Source organism: Echiichthys vipera (genome assembly GCF_963691815.1).
Source record: "Echiichthys vipera genome assembly, chromosome: 18".
NCBI lineage: Eukaryota > Metazoa > Chordata > Actinopteri > Perciformes > Trachinidae > Echiichthys > Echiichthys vipera.
Genome location: NC_139843.1, coordinates 5,280,421 through 5,303,706, shown reverse-complemented (window position 1 = coordinate 5,303,706; position 23,286 = coordinate 5,280,421). Strand labels below are relative to the sequence as shown.

The window sequence follows — 23,286 nt, the reverse complement described above, 5'->3', positions numbered from 1 at the left end:
TTCATAACATTGCGACTTGAACTTCGACCCTCTTGCTCATATATGCTGTGCAAAGGATTGTGGGTCAGAATAGCTAGAAAAGCATGCTGGTTTGCATCCTGGTATTTTTGTCATACTGCATTTGACATAGTATGTACTCGGACATACTAAATCTGTTTCTGGCGTACTTATAGTACAGTAGTATGGCTCCAAAATGGCTGCGCTCGTATCCAGCGTATTTTGGCTTCAATTTTGTACAGTGGAGTTTTTTAAGAAGACATTTTGTTCATTGGTTGCTGAATTTAATCAAAGCTGACTGTGCATTTTTACGATAAGTAACAACAAACCTTTTACAGATAACCTTGAAGTTTAGATGTTAGTAAATCTTTCACACTCAAAAGAAAGATGTTGGGTGCAATATCCCTTTAAAGCTCAAAGTGGACACACTGAGCATGTTCCTTGGATCGCAGGCCACGGTTACATAACATGGCGGAGTCCTGCCGCTCCCGACTGTTGGGATGCTGTAATGCTAGCTTTCTCCTGACCCGTTCTTAGATCAGTATCTTCCTCACAAATTCCCCCGTCGCTCCATTCAGATGCTAATCGTCTGCAGTTTGCCTCTTCAATTGCTGGGTGACTTGTTTTGTTCTGTGGGGGACATTAGTGTCTTTAGTGTCTTTGCTATCGTTTTACAGTTCTCATCACTGAGTCTTTGCGAGGAGGCATTTGAATGGAAGTGCATGTTAAAATCAAGAAGGATTTCTAACTTTACTTGGAGGCATGTCTTGCTTTTCCTTTCCCTTGAGCAATTTCGGTTTACCAGCCATTTGAATTTCCTTTAAAGTTTATTTGGGACCGATAATAAAACATGACAGACTTTCAGCTCAGTGGACATCGAATTAAATCTTCTGAGGCTTCATGCACCGTGATATAAACCAATAAAAATGATGTAAACAAGCTAGTGAGAACACGTTTCACACACATACGTCCGACTGACGAGACAAAGGCGATATCTAATCACACGAGCCTGTGAGAAACCTAATATTACTGAATGCTTCAAAACACAGGCTTCATCTCTGTTAAGAACACTAGTAACTATTGTATTCCTGCTCTTATCAGAGCTCCATCACTTTTTTGTAGGTATCCATACATGTCTGTTTGCACTGTTTAGCTTCTGAAATGGTGCTCTGTGTCCTCGCTATTATGTCCTCGCCCGCCTGTTTCCCTGTCTACTTCCAGTTCTGTGAATATGCAGCTGTTACGCTTTTACATGTGTCTCTTGCGTCTCAAGAGATTAATTGGTTAAATGAATAGTTAAAGGGCTCAGCCAGCAGTCGTTTAGCTTACCTTAGGTCGCACTCACACTGTCCATCCGTCCCGTGCCCCGTGCTTTAGGGTCCTTGTCCCCCCCTCCAGGCCCGTTTGTACTCACACTACCTGGGCCTCGGAGAATGCTTCTTGCTGCCTATACGTCATCACGCCGTAACACGTCACGCGCATTGATTGACGTCATCGCGATGCGTCGCTTTGTTTGCAAATCTTTCCATAGACCTCAGAGTTTTTGTGCGTCTTGTCGACTGTTTTTGAATAGTTTTATCGACCAAATCTGCAGTAAACACTCCACCTCCGCATCACACCAGCGTGAACCCTTTAGTGTAAAGACTGGAAATGGCTAACAGCTAGCCCTGGCTCTGTAGAAATGTAACAAAATCCACCTACCAGCTCCTCTAAAGCTCATTAATACACACTACATTTCTTTGTTGTTGTTGTTAAAATCTTACAAAAACCATTTGTAAAAATGAAAATCTTTCTGTTTTGTTTTTGTGCTTCACAATGACGTTAATGCCCCCAAACAAGAAATAAACCCTGTAATACTGCAAGTTTTAATTTTTACATTTAGTTTTTATTGCATTAAGATATTTAGTGTTAATTAGTGAGCTTTTAAGGTGCTGGTAGGGGGATTTTGTTTTCTGTGGCCTGAGCCAGGCTAACTGTTTCCCCTTATTTCCAGTGTTTTGCTAAAGCTAAGTTGTTTCCACACTAATACATTTTTTTAGAAATCCTGGGGTTTGATCTTCTATCTCCATTTTGTAAAAAAAAAGCACACAAAAAACCGCAACAAGTGACACGGGACAGGTAAAACCATGTGCGAGACGAGATGTTTGGATGTCTGCTGGAAAGTTGTTGATGACAGCGATAAAAAAAAAAAGATGAAAAATTACAATTTATACCAACTTTAGTCCCTGTTTCAAATGCAACACGTAGTGACATTCCTGTTGTGACAGGCAGCCCTCCCAGGTTTCCCCTGAGCTCGTGTCTTTCACTCGCATTGGCCGTAGCTCCCTGACAGGTTATAATCAGTCTGCTAGATATCCGAGCGCCGTTATCTGAGCGCCGATATATGAGCGCCGATTTCGGAGCGCCGAGCCAGTAACGATTGCCCTCCAGACCGGCTTTTGTCAGCGAGTGCAAAATCAGGGTCAAGTCCTGGAGTGGGAACTAGCCATAAGCGAACTCTCCGATAGCTGCTTCGTATTGAAAGTATAGATATGAGATTGATGTTCTCATTTAATTCTCCAACAAAGACCGAATAAGGGTGAATTTTCTAAAACGTCAAACTTCTGCTTTAAATAAATGATCACATCTATGAACAAACGCACTCCTACAGAATTTTGACACTTGTTAGAGATGAAACAAATCTGTAAAATGTAGAAAATGGGAGATACCTAGTCTTTATCTAGTCCTGTTACACAATGAGAGTCCTTGCGCTCGATATTGAGCTTGAAGTTGTGACGTCGTCTTCCTCTGCCACAATGATGATGCAAATTATAAATGAAATACATAAATTGACCTTCGATAATCATAATTGTACAAAGTGGACTCTTTTTCCTAGGAAAGGTGACTTAAGCTCCCTGAGTGGAAATCCCGAGAGGCACTGGTCATTTGAAAGTGAATGTCGTAGAGGCACACAGAGCTCTATTGTTAGCAGCCTCACAATAGAGCTCTTAAACCTGCCAGAGGGGAGATGTGGAGACTGGGGGGAGAATGGGAGGGAGAGTTGATTACCTTCACCTGTGATGGTATAAAATGCCTCCTCACGTTGTCACGGTATTAGTTTTAGAGTCACTCGTGATGGTAGCTTGTTGAAGAGCCATGAAGATCCTCTGACATCAGACCAACTAAACGTGTTTTCTCCTACAGTAAGTTTGTTTTCAAAATTACAACATCATATGTTGAATATTCTCTCATCGCTAACGTCTTAAATCTCTCTGCAGCATCGCAGTATGGCTTCTGTTGGCGCATTATTAATGCTTTTGCCCGTTGCGTGGACATGCTCTCCCCAAAAAGCAGGTAATGTCATCAACCGTGCACGCATCATTTATGTGCTTGTTTCATCGTTTTCCAACGTTTTCAAGCATTCGGGTCAGGTTCACTGGGAGTTTGACGAATGCGAGACGTAAAACTTAACATACAACCTTCGATCATCAGTTTGATTTATATCGCCCCGATTCACAAATTAGTCTTAGTGGACTTTACAGTGTGTACAACATAAGCATCCTCTATTTTTTTTACATCCTTACATATGATTTTAAGTGTAATAAGTGTAGTGAAGACACTAAGTAATCATCAGTGTACATCTCTGATTGTCTTTATTTCAGACTACGTTATGGTGTCATGTTTCCCCAACGCCATCATTGCCAACGTGCCAGAGTGTCCTTACGGCTGGGAGATTGACCAGCTGTCCCTGGGTGGAGTCTGTTACTCTGGGATACAAAGTCCAGGCTACTTCCGCTTCATCATCTCAGACCTGACCCCCAAAAACCACTCGTACTGCGGCACGCAGTCTGAGGTGAGGCGCACCATAACTGGAGCCACAGAGAGTCGAGTTTTTGATACATCTGACTCTGACAAGAATAGTAGCAGGAGGGGCCGAACAGGACCATGGCATTATTTTCATTTAATTTGTTATTTATTGTTGATCATTATTATATAATTATACCTAACAGATTATAGATATTGGCCGCCAGTTTAGCAGTTGAAAATATCGACAGTTTAAAGCAGCAATATAATCCAGGAAATGCACTTTTACACTTGCAGAAAGTGATTTCAGCTCCTACTTAATGAGTGAAAAGTTGCTTCTGCCTCAAAATTACTTTATTTCATTCAAGATAATTTGTTCTGATGCATAATGGCCAACCCAGTCCTTATGACCAGTGGAAATTACCTTTTCCACTTGGTAAAAAGTGATTGCAGCTTCTACTTTATGACTGAAAAGTTGCTTCTGCCTTCATTCAAGATCATTAGTTCTGATGTAAAATAGCCAACCCAGTCCTTATTACCAGCTGAAATGACCTTTTCAAGGCTAGTGCAACCCATTACATGCACATTTGTACTTGCCAAAAAGTGATTGCAGTTCCTACCTTGTGACTAAAAGGTTGTATCTGCTTCAAAATTACTTTATTTCAAAAATGATCCATCCAGGGTTTTTTTTTTTTTTAAGTACATTTGAATGGCCAATGCAATCAATAACATACACTTTACCACTTGCCAAAAAGTGAGCTGTGGCTGAACATAAATACATCTTTAACTTGCTCTCGCAGACAGCAATCAATTTTTGGCGGGTAATCACTCTTTGGCACGACAGCGGCAAGTCATTTATCTATTTTTTCATGTTCCTTCTCACAGTACATGCCCGGGAAAGACCCCAAGTACGTCTTCTATAACTCCATCGTGTCCAACGATACGTCGCTCACGGTCAGAAACCAGCCGGTCAACTACACCTTCAGCTGCGTGTACCGAGCAGCCTACCTGGTAAATAACGCCGTGTTCAGCCAAAGGTAAGCATCGACCCGAGACACGGGGCGCCCGCCGTCACCGTGTGGAAGTTGAGTGCATTCTAACCCAATGACTTGCAGCGTTTTTACTAAACCCTCTGCTTTTTCCAGAGTGGCGACAGTTTATGTCAACAACGGGAGTTTAGGCACTTTTAGATCACAGTTGTCTATGAATGTGTTCACGGTGAGTAGACGCTCACACATTCAGTTTCTCCAGTGGAGGCATCATGTTTAATGCAACCGTGCTATGTTTTAGATGTGTTGTTGATAAACCATGTGCAGAAAACGTGTCTGGAAAAATAAAGGTGTCATTAAAAGTCGTAGAAAATGTAACAGTCCTCAGTTAACCCTCCTGTTATCCTTAGGGTCAATTAGACCCAATTCAATGTTTAACTCTCTAACTACGTGCTTTACATAATTTGTTTTTGATTTATATTTAATGACTTTTCCTAATTTAACGGGGACAACTGGGAAAAACTAAAATGGACGTGATTATGTTTTTTTCATGTCGTGTACACAAACTTGTCGCATCGGTGTTCCTTTGATAATTTGGATGATATAATCATTATTATTATCTATTTTACAATCAAAATATTCAGAAATACACGCTTCTGTCCTTGATAATGGAAATTGGTTTCATTCCAAATATTATAAATAACACAAAATTGTAATTAATAATAATATACTTACTTTAAAACACACACGAATATCCTTCAATCCAATTTTAGGTAAACTGGTATTGGATATTTGGGTTTTTTTCCTGTATATTTCCAAATACATGTATAAGAAGGTGTTTGCGGTGCTGTCTTTAATTTAAAATACTATTTAGGCCGTCAACAAATACACATAAAGTACCTGACATAAAAACTTGAGCAACAACTTTGATTATGATCATTTTCTGGATGTTTAAATTGTTCAAATTAACCCCAAGGATAAATATCGTCAGTTCAATTTGAAGGTAACAGGAGGGTCAAATCTAAATTAAAGATTTTAAAGGCACGGCCATATAAGGAAATACTAAAAATATATATACATATACATATATACATATTATATACATATATTTTGTAGAATTCAAAGTTCCTGTATGCCAAAGACGCTCCGTATGTGATCGACACTTCTGAGATCGGCTCTGAAGTCTTCATCGGCATCGAGGCCAAAGGACTAAGTAACAGGTTTAGCAACACATTTCAATTTCAATTTAAGGCTTATTTTTATATTCCCGTTCCATTTCTGACCCATGTTTTTATCATCCCCCTCTCAGATTCAAAGTTGTGATAAACAACTGCTGGGCCACTCCCACTCCGTACTCCACAGACAAGAAGCGGTGGAGTCTCATCATCAACAGGTACAAAGTAAAACATGAGCTCCCTCTTCTGCCTTAAAAATGTGAGTGAACTGAAATAACCTTAAATCATTTGCTCACCTGCGAGAAACCTGAAATCATCTTGACATTATCCCGTAGAGCTGTATGTGAGGACGCAGGTGTCCAAATCAGCTAGGTCGGACATTAAACAGATTTGACCCTTCCAGCTCCCTGGTACAAAATCTGTGTAATGTCCGATTGAGCCCTTGTGTGAAAAGAGAAGAATTCACAGCAAGCGACGGCGTTTTGATCATGAAACTGGCGCAAAAAACAGAAGAATACAAACATCAGAGGGTGAAGTCACCAATGAAAATGTCAAACTGGAGAGACGATGAGAATCGGGAACTTCTGTTTGCCAAAGTCATCAGACATAGTCGAGGAACGGCGAGATACTTGGTTGTGTATGAACAACCGGTAACGTGACCGCGGTGTTATTTGCCTCATGGTCCTGCCTTCTGCACGTTCCACTCAGACGCCACCCCGCGCCTTCAACAGACAGGGTATTTCCAGACGAGAGGGAGCATGTTTGACACAGAATCTCCTGTTGAGTGCTGCATGTGTGACCGAGAAACTCATATTAGACAAAGTCGGGTTGAGCTCCCCGGCACATTTACTCGTGCTGTAGGTAAAACAGTTATTTATCTTCCAACAGCTGCTCTTCAGACAACACCGTGACTATTTTCGAGAACGCCAAAGACAGCCGCTCCATGTTCAAGTTCAACTCTTTCCGCTTCCAGCGTCTGGAGAAGGTTTCCACGGTGTGGCTTCACTGTGAGGTCCAGGTCTGCGATGGAGAGAGGCTCATCTGTCAGCCAGTGAGTTCAACACTTTCTACCATTTCAAACATTAAAGCACAGTGAAACCTTTTGTTTATTTATCTTTTCCTTTCTCTCACATTATAATCCAACTTCTAATCCAAATGTATTTTTAATCTGACAAATTGAAACCCCTCGTCTCTTTCCCTTAAGCCCCCCTGTACTTTCAGAAGTCTGTTATTGGAGGCAGAACCAAGCGGAGGAATCCTCACCGCTGAGTTTCACCTTAAAGGTACAGTCCACCGTGTTGCCTTTACTGTACATGCTGAGACATGTTTGCTGAGACATGTTTTCAATGTTTAAACGCTGCACACGCATCATTCTGCTAAGTGAAGGACAAACATCCAGGTGAAAATCAGTGTAAGAGGGCTTTATATAAATAAGAAATATCAGACTGTAGCAATGTTGTTTCCTCTCATGTGAAGGAGGAGACACCAAACTGACTTTTGCATTTTTTTATTGTATTGTGTGTGTTATTGCGTATTGTATAAGCCTTTATTTTGTATTATGATGTCTTTTTTTTCTCCCCTAAACTGTCTTATTATTTTTTCAAATAATATGAAACAAATACAACAATGTATAGCACTCGGTGTCAACGCACATACAAAGGAAGACAAGCAACATAATACAGTGACAAAGACAACAAGAGGAAAGAAAAGAATCATCCACACGATTGCTTTGGGGATAACGACGACCTGGACAAATGAGAACATTCAATTCAATTCAATTCAATTTTATTTACAGTGCCAAATCATAACAAAAGTTATCTCAGGACACCTTACAGAGTAGGTAAAGACCAAACTCTATGACTGTCTATAATGTAATTACAGACATAATACCATTCTCATGGCAAATTCTTACTAGTCGTTCGTTCTTACACATACGTAAGGACGCTCCTACGACTACAACATGTATTTTGGATATTCAGAATTACATTTTGGATATCTGAATAGTTTGTCTGTCCTTTGGGATGTGTGAAATTAATATTAGGACTAATTCTTAAATGTGACTGTGCACATCTAGAGTTGAAAGCCCAATACCCATGAAAGTCAAACGTGACGTCATTTGTACTTGTAAGGAAGTCGTTGTTGATATCTTTAATGTTCTCTTTGACCTTCAGATGTCCGTCACACATATCCAGTCGAGCTATGACGTGTTAAAACGGCTTGAGCAGACCAGATAGCACACACAACAAATACAGCAATGTATAGCACTCACAGGCTAATCGTCCACACTGGGTGGAAAAGTAACAGTAGGAGCTTGATGATGCATTTGTCTCTTCACAGGTATTGATTCCTCCAATAACGGACACATAAAAGGTAAACAAATGTGATGCACTGATAACTTAGAGTCTAATATTGAGAGCCGTGTCAGTTCCATGAGCATGAGATGATACCATGCAGTCTATCTTTGGAAGAAGAATTACAAAACGTAAACTAATTGAAAGCTAATCCTGTTGAAAGTTGTTTCTCTTTCATCGATATTTGATCCGATCTGTATTTTCTTTCCCTTTTTTCCAACACAGACACTTCACTATTCCTCCTGCTTCTGGTCCTCATAAACACATGTTGTGGTTTAGTAAATGGATCAACCGTGCAGTAAAATCTTACATTCATGTCACACCTTCATGAAAAGATCTTCACCCTCTCTCACAGATATTATTTGTAATTAGCACATCAATTGACGCTTTTTGGATAATCTTTCAAAATGTCAAGTACATTACGGTTGAAGATGAGTGAGAAGTACATTACTTCACTGCTTTCTACATTAAAGATTGACATTTTTAAAGAAGTGATCCTGGTCCCTGTTGTTTTTAATAATGCACAAACCTTTTGATAACATTTTGGGAATCTCCACAATGTTGGAAAATAAGTAAACTATTTTATTCAGTCCGTAAATTCAGACTCTCAACATGACTGCAATACAATCAACATAAATATACTGTAGGCCCGTATTCCAGAAACACCTTGAAGTAGCTCTTAACGTGTAGTGTTTCACAAAGAGTTTTAGAGATAAAAGCAGATTCAAAATCTGTAAAAAAGTTAGAAGTTGCCAGTAATTAAGAAAATCTTTCATGAAAGTGGGAAAACCACATTTTTCCCCGCGCTTCTTTTTTGTCTTTTGCAGTCGTCCAAACTCTGAATTGTCCTTTAAAGTGTAATTCCTGCACAAAATCCTGCCATGGTCTTTTTTGGCACAAGCAACATAATACAGTAACAAAGACAACAAGAGAAAACTTCTTTTATACACATTAATCAAATCGAGGCAGTTTTCGTGTATGAACTATTAACGGAGAAATCCGGGAGAGTCGCTAACAGCTGGAAGTGGCTAACACTGATTAGCTCGGGGCAGTACGGTGAAGGCATTCAAACGTCTTTTTTAACCACTAATACTGCTGAAAATAACAGCAAACCTCTGCAGCAGCATGAGAAGAGTCCCTACACACAAAACAAAGCAGCAACAACGTAGTTAGTGAACCCAGAGTTTATTAAAAGAGTGTTTTAAAGACTTACCTACTGGCCCCTGTACCAGCTCCTCTCATCACCGGGTGCCCTCTGCCCAGCCTGGAGGATATTGCCAGCTCTCGCTACCTCAGCAGAGCTGAAAACATCATCAAGGACTCCTTTCACCCCAGCAACCACCTGTTTGACCTGTTACCCTCAGGCCGACGCTACAGGTCACAAAAATCACGGACAAACAGACTCAGAGATAGCTTCTTTTCTAGAGCTATCACTGCAGTCAATAACAAAAAATAAAACAACGTAACAAATTACCTCAATGTCACAAATATTGATCACATTGATCAGATTAAAATTTTAGAATCTAAATAACTTAACAAAGTCACTTTAAACCTAAAAAAGCCACTTAAAACTCTTGTGCAATAATAACATGTTCCACCCTAAATATACATATTTTATTTTAGTATAGTTCTGTTCTCCACCCATCTGTCTATACTGTTCCCACCTGTTTCCCCATTCACATTATTATATTGTTTATACTATATTGTGTGTTTATTGCTTGTATTATACTTTGTTTATTTTTTTATTATATATTATTTTTGCTAAAAATGTACCAAGGGGGAGTAGCACTCCAATTTCGTTGTATGCAAATGCAATGACAATAAAGGCTATTCTATTCTATTCATAGTAAAGTCCATTCAAGTGGATTACCAAAGTCAATCCCAAAGGAAGGAGCCCATTGGTGCTTTGTTTTGTGTGTAGGGACTCTTCTCATGCTGCTGCAGAGGTTTGCTGTTATTTTCAGCAGCATTAGTGGTTAAAAAAGACCTTTGAATGCCTTCACCGTACTTCCCTGAGCTAATCCCTGTTAGCCACGTCCGGCTGTTAGCATCTCTACCGGATTTCTCCGTTTATAGTTGCTACATGAAAACAACTGTCTCGATGGCTTATTTGATGTTTGTAAGTGCTGAAAAAAAACACCACAGGAGGATTTTGCGCTGGAATTACACTTTAATAACACCCTTCCTTTCATGCACAATTTGGGAAATGCTGTTCTTGTGTTGTTTGGTTTGCATTTGCACCTCTCACTATCAGCCGTGGTTATTGTAGTCTGATAATCACGCGTGGATACCTGCTAATTGTTAAAGAGCTGCCAGACGAGTCAGCGGCACATATGACTCTCTGTTTCATGTTAAATCAGCGATGTACATCTGATTTTAAAATCTTTTCTTGGATATGGTAACTTACTTACAGTATGAGGAAAGCAGTTGGAACTTGTAGGGCTATCTCAGTCCTTTATTTCTGTAGCACTTTTCATGCACAGCAAAGGCAACACAACATGCTTCACAGAATAAAAAGATTAATAAAAACCAAAACCAAACAAATACTTAAAAAAAAAAACAACATTTTATACAACAGAACTCAATAAACACGGACTGAATAAAACAAGGTGAAGTAAAAGCGTGGATCAATAGAAAAATAACAAGGAAGTGAAGAAATGTTAAGAGTAAAATACATGATTCTAAGTGCAAAATAGATAAAATCATCGATAAATAAAGATTTAAATAAATAAATAATACTAGTTAAATATGAATAAAAAAGTGTATAGCAATTAAGAAGACTAATTCTAACACATTAGTTAAGATAAATAAATTAAAAATGCTCAATAAGTAAAAGTGAGTACAACAAATAAGAATAACTTAATATTCGGAAGATAAATATTTAGAGATTAGGGGCCCTGATGGCTAAACTTACTTATATTTCATTTATCCCAGATTTTATTCCAGATTTCATTTATTCCTTATATTTCATTTATTCCAGATTTTATCCCCTAGAACTAAATTTCTGATTGTCTACAGCATTGTCTGTTATAAGAAAACACATTATAAATGTCATTGTTAGAAATTCAACAGTCAGCGCCTTTTTCACAAGTTTTTATAAACTGTTACTTTTAAAATATAAAGTTGTCTGTTCACCGACTTTCTCACCAAGTTAAAAAGCATCTTCTGCGTCTTTAAACAAGAGTCTCTCCAGTGTCTGCTGTATTGTCCCTCCGGACTCTGTCCACATTAAGTCTTCACGTCCATTTTCAGATATTCTTTCGATCCGTGTCTTTAAATGTGCACCGTTGTCATCATAGCTTTGGTCAGGGTTTTCTGGGCCCTTTTCTCAGCAGCTCTGGCCATTCCCAGTTTCTTGAGCAGAGACGACACAAACACAAACAGGTGAAAATACAACACCACCGCTCTACGTGAAACATTACATTTACTTTCTGCGCTTGGATGTTGACTCGTCTCTGTGATGTGTGCGTTAACTGTACCTCTGTTTGCAGTTTGAGACTGTCCACCGGTGGAGAGCTGTGAGCAATGAGAGGAGGATTAAATCCCTGTTTGCTCAGCAGCCAGTAGGTCTTATGAGATCCTTTACCCTGAGGTGGACACACAGACTTAAAATTGAATGACATTTAAAAAAAGAGGCTGTACACGTGAGTTGGTCGAGGTCAGACATTGATCTTGAATAGTTAAGGAAAGTTGGTCATTGGGAAGCAAGTCTTGTGAGCGTTTTTGTGAGTTTTCACAAATCTAGGGTTACCATCTAGACCTTTGCCAAAAAAACCTGACAGTTAATACAACTTTCGCACAAACACACTTTCAACTGGAAACGCGTTCGTGGTGATATTGGATGCTCAGAGCAAGTTCTTCCCGATTAAAAGCGCCAAATTTAAGCGTAAGAAGGCAGGCGGGGGTGAGGTCAAACAAACACAGGACTTTCACCCAAGAGCCTGCTGTTTGTGTCCTGCTCATCTCCGTTGTGTCACTGTCGTTATGTTACACACTTATTTAATCCCATCCGTGATGTTGCCTAAACCTGACTACATAGTTTTACGTGAGTTTGTGAGTGTCATGCTTTTGACGCACTAAGGCTACCAAGGACATTGGCAAGTGAAGCCAATGGGTTTGGCCGGTTTGTATAAACCATATTGCGGAGAGTTGGTGAAAGTGCGGTAGCACAAAGCATGGAGACGTGTCTTTTGTGCACTATGTCTGTTCCTCAACTGCTAGAGAGGAATTGATTGCTGGATTTATTTGCTTCATATTTCTGTGGTTTTACATCTGATTGGAACACGCAGACCCTTAAATCACCTTCATCTCCACTTCCCCTCTTTCCTCCATCTCAAACGATCCGGCCTGAACCAGAATGTCAGCAGTGCACTGAGATATGTGAATCTTCAGGGCTGTAACATTAACAGAAGAGAGTGGCAAACGTGTTAGAGGTATGCTTCTAAATGTCTACAGCCACACTAGCTGCTCTTTGAGGCTGTAGAATAATACCAATGCTAAAGCTAAATGCTATCGTGCTGATGTTTAGCAGGGCATATTTACCACGTTCACCATCTTTGTTTAACCAGTTAGCATGAAAGCTGTTTTAGTATTAAACGCAAAGTAGCAGAGATGCGGACTTGACACTTGGTGACTTGGACTTGAGAATTAAACAGTTAGCTAACGTTAGCCAGATACTAATTGATATCATTAATTAACCCTTTAGCAAAAGTTAATATCAAAAGTAAAACATGGGCATTTACAAGAAATAAATAAACTTGTTTTGATTACATTTATTTCACCGTATATCAATAATTATAATACAAATATAATTAATTTTCCTACTTCGTGATAAGTTCAGATAAATTGGCCAATAATACTTTCTATTAGACAGGAAGTAATACCTTGTGTTTTCTCTTTATGAAGACCGGATACTGCAGGTAAGTGACTTGACTTTAACCAAAAATAAAATGACTGGGGACTGACTTGAGACTTGGACCAAATTACTTTATAAGTAGTTTTGCAAATATTTGAAATATCGATATCTATTGACATTAGGGTATATGTTTTTCGATATGCGGCAATATTAAAAATGCTACTGAACATGCGGTTCTATTCAAAACTGATAACCTCATTGAAGTTCCTCAGTTCACTCACGTAAGCTGTTGCTTTCCATGCGAGAGGCTGTGTTCACCGTGTCACCAAAGAGACAATAGCGAGGCATCGTGGTGCCTACAACCCCAGCAACCACTGGACCTACAAAACCCAACAACAAACTGTTTAGTATTTACGGATTTAAACTTTTAAAAAATAATTTCAAGTAAAAACGTGAAAAAGAAGGCAGCAACAAAACCAAACAGTTTGCAATTCATCTTTTTAGAAACTGTCTTTTTACCTGAATGTATACCAACGCGAATGGCGAGACTCTCAGTAGGCATGTGGTGGATTCTGAAGACCTTGATGGCGCTCAGGAAATGCAGAGCCATTGTACATATCTCCAGAGCGTGCTGGTGGCCGTTGCTGATGGGTAAACCACTTGCTACCATGTATGCGTCACCAATTGTTTCCACCTAGTAAAGATGCATAAAGCTTTTACAGACAAATTTGAAAGTGACGGGAAGTTTTTTTCACGCAAAAGTGTTATGGACGGTTGCTGTTTCCATTCTCTATGCTAAGCTAAGTTAGATGTTTCCAGTCTGAGCTAAGATGTGTACGCATACCTGCCAACATTCTTGTTTTTTCCATGTTTCACCGCAACCTGGCAGCCTACAACCAGACTCAAGGGGCGTTTTCTAGATACACCTTCAACTTTAAGCAGAGTTCAACTTTTAACGTTTAATAAGTGGGAAAATGACGTGAGACAATAAGCTGATTTACTTTTGGTGCCCTATATTATGGCTAACCAGCTGCTGGCTATACCTTCATATTTACTGTACAGACATGAGTTGGATATCAATCAAGTGTATTTCTCAAAATGCCGAACATTCCTCGTAATCATAACTGATAATCTGCAATAAAATTCACGTGCCTATAACCAATATAAACAGTGTGAAAGTCACCTACAGAATCCTATAGTCTAGATATTTTTGGAGATTTGCACTCCCCTCGATGCAGTTGAATGACTCAATCGCTTAGCGTGACTTACTTTATAGACATCGTACTTCTTGATGATGTCATCAAAGAGGCTGTAGAGGTCGTTGAGGAACGTCACTACCTCCATCGCAGAGCTGACGGAGCACATGGACGTGAAGCCGACAATGTCAGAGAAGAAGATGGTCACCATATCGTAGCTTTGCGGCTCCACTGACTTCCCCGCCATCAGCTGATCTGCGATTAACCTGCGACCAGCGACAGCACTGACAATGTGAGGGATGTAGTCATGGTCGCCCATTCAACCGGGTGCCACCGTGGTCATTTTTAATGTGAATGCGTTGATCATTTTGATGCAGTTAACATCTGTTACCTTGGTAACATGCTGGAGAGAAGCTTATCTGCACGGGTCTTCTCTGCTGTGAGCTGATTGGTCCTCTCCTCCACCACCTCCTCCAAGTGATTTGCATATTTCTCCAACTTTTCCACCATATTATCCAGTATATTTGCATGACTACAGTACAGAAAATCATGATCACCTGCTTTAAGGAGTTTTGGGGTTGAGTTTGTTTGTTAGTGAACAGGATGTTTCAAATTTTCATTTTATCCTCAACATTTAGCACATGGATACTTTTGACCATGTTTGCTATTGACTCCTTCACTACTGCTCTAACTTAAAGGAGAAGTGTGTAGAATTTAGTGGCATCTAGCAGTGGGATTGCAGAACGCAACCAACTGAATACCTCTCCCTTTTCAAGCATGTAGAGAAACTACAACGTACGTAAACATGTGAAAGGCCCTCTTAAGAGCTGGTGTTTGGTTTGTTCGTTCTGGGCTAGTGCAAAAACATGACAGCGCAATGTGACGGCTCAAAAGAGTCTCCAAAAAAGGAGTCAGATTTTATAGAAGTCAATGAGAAAATTAGTATACATCCCATTTGATTCAGTAAACATTTTCCCTAATGAGTTTATGCACAATGTTAATTGTGTGAATGATGGTCCCAATTAAAGTACAATAGACTATAATGCAGGGGATGCTTTAGGGACGTGGCTACCTTGTGAACACATTAAAACAGCCGTGAACTTGTTTTTGGGTCTTGTGGTTTTATCTCACAGTGTGTTTTCACTTCATTAAAGTTAATTGTAACATGGCCTAAAGATGACTTGATGAGTGTCCAGTTGCACCTTGCTAACAAAGGTAATGTTAGCTAGTGCTAGTGTTGGTAACGCTAAAGAGGCTCTGTATCACTGCAGCATTGGAATAGTCTGCCAGATGACTTGCATCAGCCAGTTGAAAACAGATTCCCTCCTTAGCATTTAGCTTAGCACAGGGCCATTGAATCAGCACTGGCTTAGCATTTAGCTCCACCCCCTAGTCCAGTCACGTCTGGTTTAAAAAAACAACAATATATCGACAGGCAAAATGCCAAACTAGAGGCGGTGGCTACGTCCATCTCTTTTATGCAGTCTATGGGTGGGGTCCATGAAAGCTTCAGGTTACGGTAATATGGTGGTGAAAACATTTTTATGAATATTACATTTCTACCAACAGATCCCCCTAAATCCTACACATTGATGCTTTAAGTGAAAATGTGGCACACATTCAGTCACTGCATTTATCTCGAAGCCCATTTTACGGCATTGGTGAAGGTGTGTGCTCTGTGAATGCTCTCTAGTTTATAACAAACAAGTAAGTGTAATCATACTACATACTGCACTTGCTGGCAAATTAGAGACAGGGGGAACAATTTATTTTGTCACAGCATTTTAGAGCATTTTATGGGTAAGGAAAAAGAAAATTGAAAATCTGGGCCTGACCTGTCTGGGCTGGTGTCCCTCATCTGTCTCCGTATAGAAGCAAACGGCGGTCGGTGGTCAGGGTTTTCATTCCAGCAGGCCTTCAGCATTAAGTTGATGTTCTCTTCACACAGCTCGTCTGACAGCATTGGACGGAGAAATTCCCCTTGGAAAGGTGTCCGCAACTGCATGATAATCTCTGAAGAAAAGAAGTTACTAGATGGTAACCCTAGATTTGCGAAAGCTCTTGCGAGACATGCTTCTTGGTAACCTGTCCTAACCTTAACCATTCATGTCAATGCCTAACCTTAACTATCTACATCTAGACATGGCCATGATGTAGTGTGAAGCAGGACTCATCGTAGTTTTGGAAGTCTTTTTAACCAGGCTAGCAGTATGGCACTGTTGGCTCATCCACCACTTTTGACCAAACTGAAATATCTTGACAACTATTGAAAGGATTGTCGTGAAATTTGGTACAAACATTCATGCTTGATTTACACTGAGGACGGCTGTGTTCGTTTCGTTCAGTGAAAGAGGTCGCAATTACAAATCTGCCTGCTACTTCAGCACCACGGACGGAACCATGATTTTATCAAAGAGCATTTAGGCTATTGATATTTCAGAGCCATGGTCGGGGCCGTAGAATGGTCGAGTAAAGGATCAATGAGTCAGGCAAACAAACTCGGATTTAACTAAACAAACCCTCCGTCCCTGTACTCTCTCTGCTACTAGGGGGTGGAGAGGGGGTCTGGCAGGTTAACAAGGGGCCGGATGCATTTTGGTAAGGCATCCCCCCTTATGCCTCTTCGAATTGCCTACTGGATGTCAGCATGTAGCTCAAAACACAGCTCTGCCTCAGTGCAGTCTCACAGAGCTGTTAGCATGGCTTCTTTAAAGCATGTCAGAAAGATTAGACAGTTGATTGTAAATGTGATCGACTGAATTTCTGTGTGAATTTCTGTGTATTTCTGTCTTTACCACTGTGTGAAAGTGACTAAAGAAAATGAGTGAAAGGCCTTTTATCGTGCTTACCTTTGGGCCCCAGGTTGATCTCATGATACGGGCCAGACTTAGAATTGTACATGAGTTCCCACATGATGATGGCAAAGCTGTAGACGTCCGCTTTGGGGGTCCCTTTGACCTGACCCACTTGTCTCAGAAGCTCAGGGGCTGTCCAGTACAGCTCTACAACAAATCAAATCACCTCACGTGTTAACCTCTCCTTCATGCTGTGCATAAACATTGACACAAATACATTTGAGATGACAGATTTACTGGAAAAGTTGAATTGCACCCACTGACCTTCATGATTGAGGTTTTCTGGTGAGACAATGTTGTTTTTTCTCCCGTGTTTAAACTCCCACAGGCCGAAGCCAGAGAGCTTTATCTGGAGTCTACTGTCCACCAGACACGTGCTGGGCTTCAGGTTCCCGTGAGATTTCATGTTACTTTTGTGAATGAACTCCATTCCCTAAAACACAAACGAACATGTCCGATGACATGAATTTCCGAGCCCTGTACTGTAACTGCAGTTTATTTGTGTTTTAAGGGTCTGACACCAAATTTAAGTTTTATTTTGTGCACGTAGTTGTGTTTTTCTGTGACACATCATTTAAGCTTTATTATCCAAATTTAAGGTATATTTAGGGTCATATTGTAGCTACCATCAACAGATCTGAGGTCTTCTCCTCATTATTTACTTTTTGTTTAGCAACCTGAGGGGAGTATGTTGATATTCTACAAAAAACTAAACATAGTGGACATTTTATCAGCTTATTCCAACAATTAAAAATATATATATATGATGACATGTGACACTTTAGTTGTATGCAATGATGTTTAAATGAACTGACTTACATTGACAATGTCATAAGCAAAGGATAGCTTAAACATCCCATCCAGCTCAACATCTGTAGACTTAAGAACGTCCTGCAGAAATAATAACAGCAATACTTTCAAGTTAAATATCTTAGTACACACATTAATATTCTCAAATATGGTTATTTTTCACCCAGTGTTGATGTGCATATGTATTAAAAACAACACAATACTTGTAAGCTTAAAGATACTTTGAAACCATTTTAGTTTGGGTCAATAACCAATAAAGTAATGTAGACAAATAACACAACCCCCTTGTTTTAGGTCATTTTCTGCCTCATGGTTTAACCCAGTATTTCAATGGCAGCATATTGACTCATATTGTTCTGCAGTGATGCTTCACAATATAAAGTAAAAGAGTGCGTACATGCAGTAAAGACTGACACACTGACCTTCAGACTGCCTTTCCGACAGTACTGGATAACCACGCAGACGTTCGGTGGCTCGATGCAAACACCAAAGAACTGAACCAAGTTCTCATGTTTCATCTCTTTCATCTGTCTTGAAGAGTTTGAGATGGTTAGGCACACATCAATGCCATTTCATTTCATTATTCAACATGTCTCAAAGAATAATCTAGAACAACAGGAGGAACTTTACCAGATTGAACTCTGCGATATTTGAAGGTGTCTGGAAATTACGGTTAACGTTGTCCTTGATGTACTTGATGGCCACTTGATTTCCCTGTATGAATGTACATGACATAAATTAGGGTAAAACATGAAAACATAACTCACCATTAATCTATAATTAGACTATAAGGTCTATGGAGACTTTTTTTGACTTGCAAAGTTATCCCTTTAAATGATTGATTCATTGCACGATTCAAACAGGATAAAAAAAAAAGATTTTCTGCTGTTTTTCCAAAATAAGGTCCCCATCATGGTCCACCGGAAGGGTCTCCCTTGTGTCACTTGTTCAGCAAAAGTTACACAGGCTCACTTAAAACTCTGGTACCTGGTAGAGACCTATGGTGGTGTAGACATGTTCTCTCCCTGTCTGGTCCTTCAGGCCAAAGCTGTTGTAGGAGAAATTAGACTGGGAGCTGTTGCTCACACTGCGACTGGCCGTGGTGCTCAGAGATAGACCCTGGATTCCCTGGAGGAGACGGGCAGTGAACGAGCCAGTGAACACAAAACCGTGCAAGCGAACACACAGATGCATGCTCATGCACTTTCATTCTTTTTCGGTTTGAGTGCTCCTACCGATTGCTCCCTGATGATTGTGATGTCGCTGTAGTTGATCAGCCACCAATAGGAGTCATCGAGCCTCAACTGGAGTCGTAACTTCTGCAGAATGAGGACTCCGATGCACAAAACAGCCAGCACGCCGATGACAGGGAAGGTGACGAGCAGAGCCAGCAGGGCGATGTCTGCGTCCCATCAAGACATTAATTAACACGGTGGTTAGTTTAGCCTGAGTGTTTGTTTTATGAGTGGTCTAAAAGGAAACATTAAAACTGAGATAATTGTTGTATTTGGTTACTTTTACCATTTATGAGCCATTCGCAGAGTTCATTGTTGAAACCACACTCTGGTTTGTCAGAAGGATGTCTCCCTCTCGGCCAGACCACGGAAGTAAACATAGACGTTGGACTGAAATTACATTTTTTTGTGTGTGATTTCCCCAAAATGTGTTTATCAAAAAATTGTTTGATAGTACATTTATTTAAATACATATTTTACCGGAGAGCTTTGGTCTGACTGTCAAACTGCAGGATTGGTACGAACTTGGTGACATCTCCTGTATGCTGCAGGTCATAAATGGAATAGTCCAAATTTCTCTCCCCCTCTTTGTCAAAGTGGACTAGACCAGAGGCACCTGTAATGATGAGTGGTACATTTACTATACTTGAGTACAATGCTGACAAACTTGGACTTTACTTTAGCGATTCCACTTTCTGCTACTTTATACTCCACTGTGTTTATTTGACAGATTTAGGAACACACAGCTACCAACCATAAAACCGAATGTTGTCTTTATTTTTTAATCTCCGCATAAGCTGCCGTCCATCGTGAGGGTCTTTGCCATCTTTGAGGACTTCCTTCAGTCCCATCGCGTAAAGAAGCACGGCATCGTGAAGGTAGGCAGCGTACGGGCTCACCTGAAATCAAACGTATGTATCTGTCATTTGACTTCATAGCAGAATAACTACTGATTGCAACCTCTCAATAAAGATGGATGCTTACCTCTCTTTCAGACGTCAGGTTGCTCTGAAACGGCCGTCCTTTTAGTTTCTCAAAAACTTGCTCGAAGAAGTCGTAATACTCGTAGCCTTCGTAGGACTTCTGGCCGATGATGAAGGTCATGTCAAAAGCTCTAATGGCAGCTTGGTTCATCCTGTTGTTCAGGGCATACTTCCACAAGTTATCCTGATGAGGAAGAAGTTAAATACGATATATATGTTAAGAACAAGACAATGGAAAAAATGAAGTTTTCAGTCCTTATCCAGAGTTTGGATTCTCTCCAACAACTTACCTCAACTGAATGTGTGTGTAACTGTTGTACGTAAAGTTTTACTCACCACGCTGCCACTGACCTCAAAATGCTGCACCAGGAAGAACACGTAATCACCGTTCATCAGACCCTGTCGCTCCGCCTCCAGCAGCAAAGCCATGGAGTCCTCGCTGTTTGTTAGCACCACAATCACTGGGAGACAACGGGACACGTTTAGTAGCCAAATCATACGTTATATGTGTTTTTTTATAAAGAGCCAAAAGAAAACGACTTTCCGTCTCACCTCTGGCGACTGTTGCGATAAACTTCACATTCCGATAAATCAGCTGAGGATTGCTGGTGTCAAACTTGACCGCAGCAGCCAGTTTGAATCTTTCTTTCAGTGGATTTTCAATGGTTTTCCACAAAGCGTCAACTTTGTCCCAAGTGTTTGAATCTAACCCCCCTCCTATCATCGCTACGTGACTCCAACTGAAGAACTCCAGGGTCTTCATCAGGACCTCCGAAGCTCTTTTAAGAGGGGGCACGACTTTGATGTAGGAATCGTAGATGTCCCTGTTGTCCATTTTGGAGGATTGTCCCACGAAGCTGAACATTGGGATGTTCCATGTCGATGCAATGAGACCAGTGACCTGGAAGCAGAGATGGGCTGTATGAAATTTGTATTTACTTTATTTTGAGTGTTTTGTAATTTGCTGGATGGAAGATACAATATGTCAGAGCTATTAGTTTTGTATTTAAAATGCCTAAAGTACAACATTTAATATGTCATTTTTTCTCTCAAACATTTTTAGAGCGAGAGAGAGAGAGAGAGAAGAGAGGGAGAGCAGAGAGAGAGAGCAGAGAGAGCAGAGAGAGAGCAGAGAGAAGAGAGAGCTCTGTTCAGTCCGGGCAAAGCAGTGAATCAATGGAATCAAATGTTATTTTTTCATAGTTTCACAACGTTTATGTTTAATGCACAAATAAACACATAAACCTCCACAGAGTCCTGCGAGAAGGGGCTGCACTGTCAGATCATGAGTGAATGCACAGCTTCAGTATCTGACGCTGAGGGGGAGGGGTGTCACAAAGAGGCAGTTGGGAAGGACTGCTCACCCTGCGCTGTTAGAGTATGATATGTACTGTTTTTGTTTTTTTGCACTCTTTCAGATAGTTGCATGGAAAGTCAGACATCTTGGGAATTGATAGCATGTAGCATATACGACACATACAAAACACGATACACACGGGAATAAAGAGTAGTGATAGTCTAGCCACCAGAACTACTACACACTTCATTATGTGCTAATGGAGGCAGTGTAAAGTGATCGAAAAGCAAGTTAAAAGTAAAAAACTGTGCAAGAAGAATGATCACTAATGGATAAGGCGGTCAGGACCAGATTCCTCTTTTACTCAAGCAGCAAAAGCAAATTAGCAGTGCCACACTATAAAAATACTTTATTACAAGTAAAGATCCTTTGTTTTATTTCAAATTTTATACTTAAAGTAACTAAAGCTGTCAGATAAATGTAGTGGAGTAAAAAGTACAACTCCCTGTGAACTGTAGTGGGATAGAGGAAAATGGAAATACTATTTGTACTTGAGAACAACACAAAAACAAAAATAATTCATGAATTTTCACTTTCCACGCCACGGGAATCGTACCTCGGCTTCTTCAGGACACGCTGGACCAAACAACGCGGACACGTTTTCCTTCCACACCTGGTGAATGAATCCTCCCAGGGAAACTTTGGGATTACAGTCCGAGTCCATGTACACGAAATCCAGAGTGTAGTTCCCCAGGAAGGAGGGGTTGGTGTTCACCTTCTCCACGGCGATCTGTATGGCCGAGCCCAGCCGCAGGGCGCTGAAGGGGAAGGTCATATTCCAGGGGGCCTGGAAGCCGATGATCAGCTTGTGAAACCCGTTGGTGTCGTTACGGACGGCAGCAGCAGCAGCAGCAGCAGCAAGTGTGAAGTGCAGCACCAGGATGTGCCTCATTTCAGGAGAATACACCACCCTCCACATCACTATATCATTACACTGGCTGCTTCATGTCACAGGGTTTAAATACTTCACTGGTGGTGCTGGGCATGTTTAGGGAGGAGGAGATGTAAATGTGTGGAGGGGAGGCGGGAGGTCTAAAGAGGGCATCAGGGTCATCTGTTTTAATTCTTTTCATTTTTCTCCATGACTTTTTTAAGGGCATTTTTGTGTCAGCTTTTTATTTCTATTTTTTCTCATTATTATGATTTTTATCTCATATTTCAAATCTCATAATTTAGATTTTTTTTATTTTATAACTTTTATCTCATCCTTTTTAATTTTTTATCTCATAATTATGACTTTTCTGTCATTTCAAATCTCATAATTAGGACCTTTAATCTCATAAATTTGACTTTTATTTCAAAATTTGTTTATCATACTTAGATTTGAGTTGGATTTTATAAAATATATTACTTAAAAACGAAATAATTCATTTGTAAAGTAGCTTTTGCTGTCAGATAAATGTGAAAAGTACAATTTTTCCCTCTGAAATGTAGTGCAGTCGATGTAATAAGTATCATAAAATAGAAATATTATACTTATATATTTTTAAGTAAAAATTGTACTTAAGTACAGTACTGAACTGCTGGATCGAGATAAATGGACCATAAATCAGGAAACTCTAAAGGTGAGATATCCAGTCTTATCGCTCATAAATCCAGAGTCAAAGTACATCTCACACACACACACACACACACACACACACACACACACACACACACACACACACACACACACACACACACACACACACACACACACA

General features: G+C 40.2%; 2 protein-coding genes across 2 annotated transcripts; one reads left to right on the top strand and one right to left on the bottom strand.

Annotated features, from left to right (window-relative positions):
• Positions 1–3,254: 3,254 nt before the first annotated feature.
• Positions 3,255–8,041, top strand: tectb (tectorin beta; the record flags this gene model as incomplete). The annotated part of the gene is made up of 9 exons (XM_083932143.1): positions 3,255–3,330; positions 3,639–3,829; positions 4,666–4,817; positions 4,926–4,998; positions 5,886–5,989; positions 6,079–6,162; positions 6,833–6,995; positions 7,149–7,227; positions 8,019–8,041. The coding sequence occupies exons 1-9, from the start codon at positions 3,264–3,266 to the stop codon at positions 8,039–8,041; spliced, it is 936 nt and encodes a 311-aa protein (XP_083788269.1). The 5' UTR covers positions 3,255–3,263.
• Positions 8,042–11,568: 3,527 nt separating this feature from the next.
• On the bottom strand, positions 11,569–22,505 carry gucy2g (guanylate cyclase 2g; the record flags this gene model as incomplete). Its single annotated transcript, XM_083932142.1, has 22 exons — positions 11,569–11,649; positions 11,775–11,882; positions 12,598–12,689; positions 13,432–13,530; positions 13,670–13,844; positions 14,420–14,612; positions 14,738–14,878; positions 16,182–16,359; positions 17,196–17,348; positions 17,466–17,634; positions 18,021–18,092; positions 18,434–18,538; positions 18,642–18,725; positions 18,999–19,139; positions 19,247–19,413; positions 19,533–19,636; positions 19,727–19,862; positions 20,001–20,145; positions 20,231–20,413; positions 20,581–20,690; positions 20,782–21,130; positions 22,143–22,505. 22 exons carry the CDS (start codon positions 22,503–22,505, stop codon positions 11,569–11,571), a joined length of 3,348 nt encoding a protein of 1,115 aa, XP_083788268.1.
• Positions 22,506–23,286: the final 781 nt, after the last annotated feature.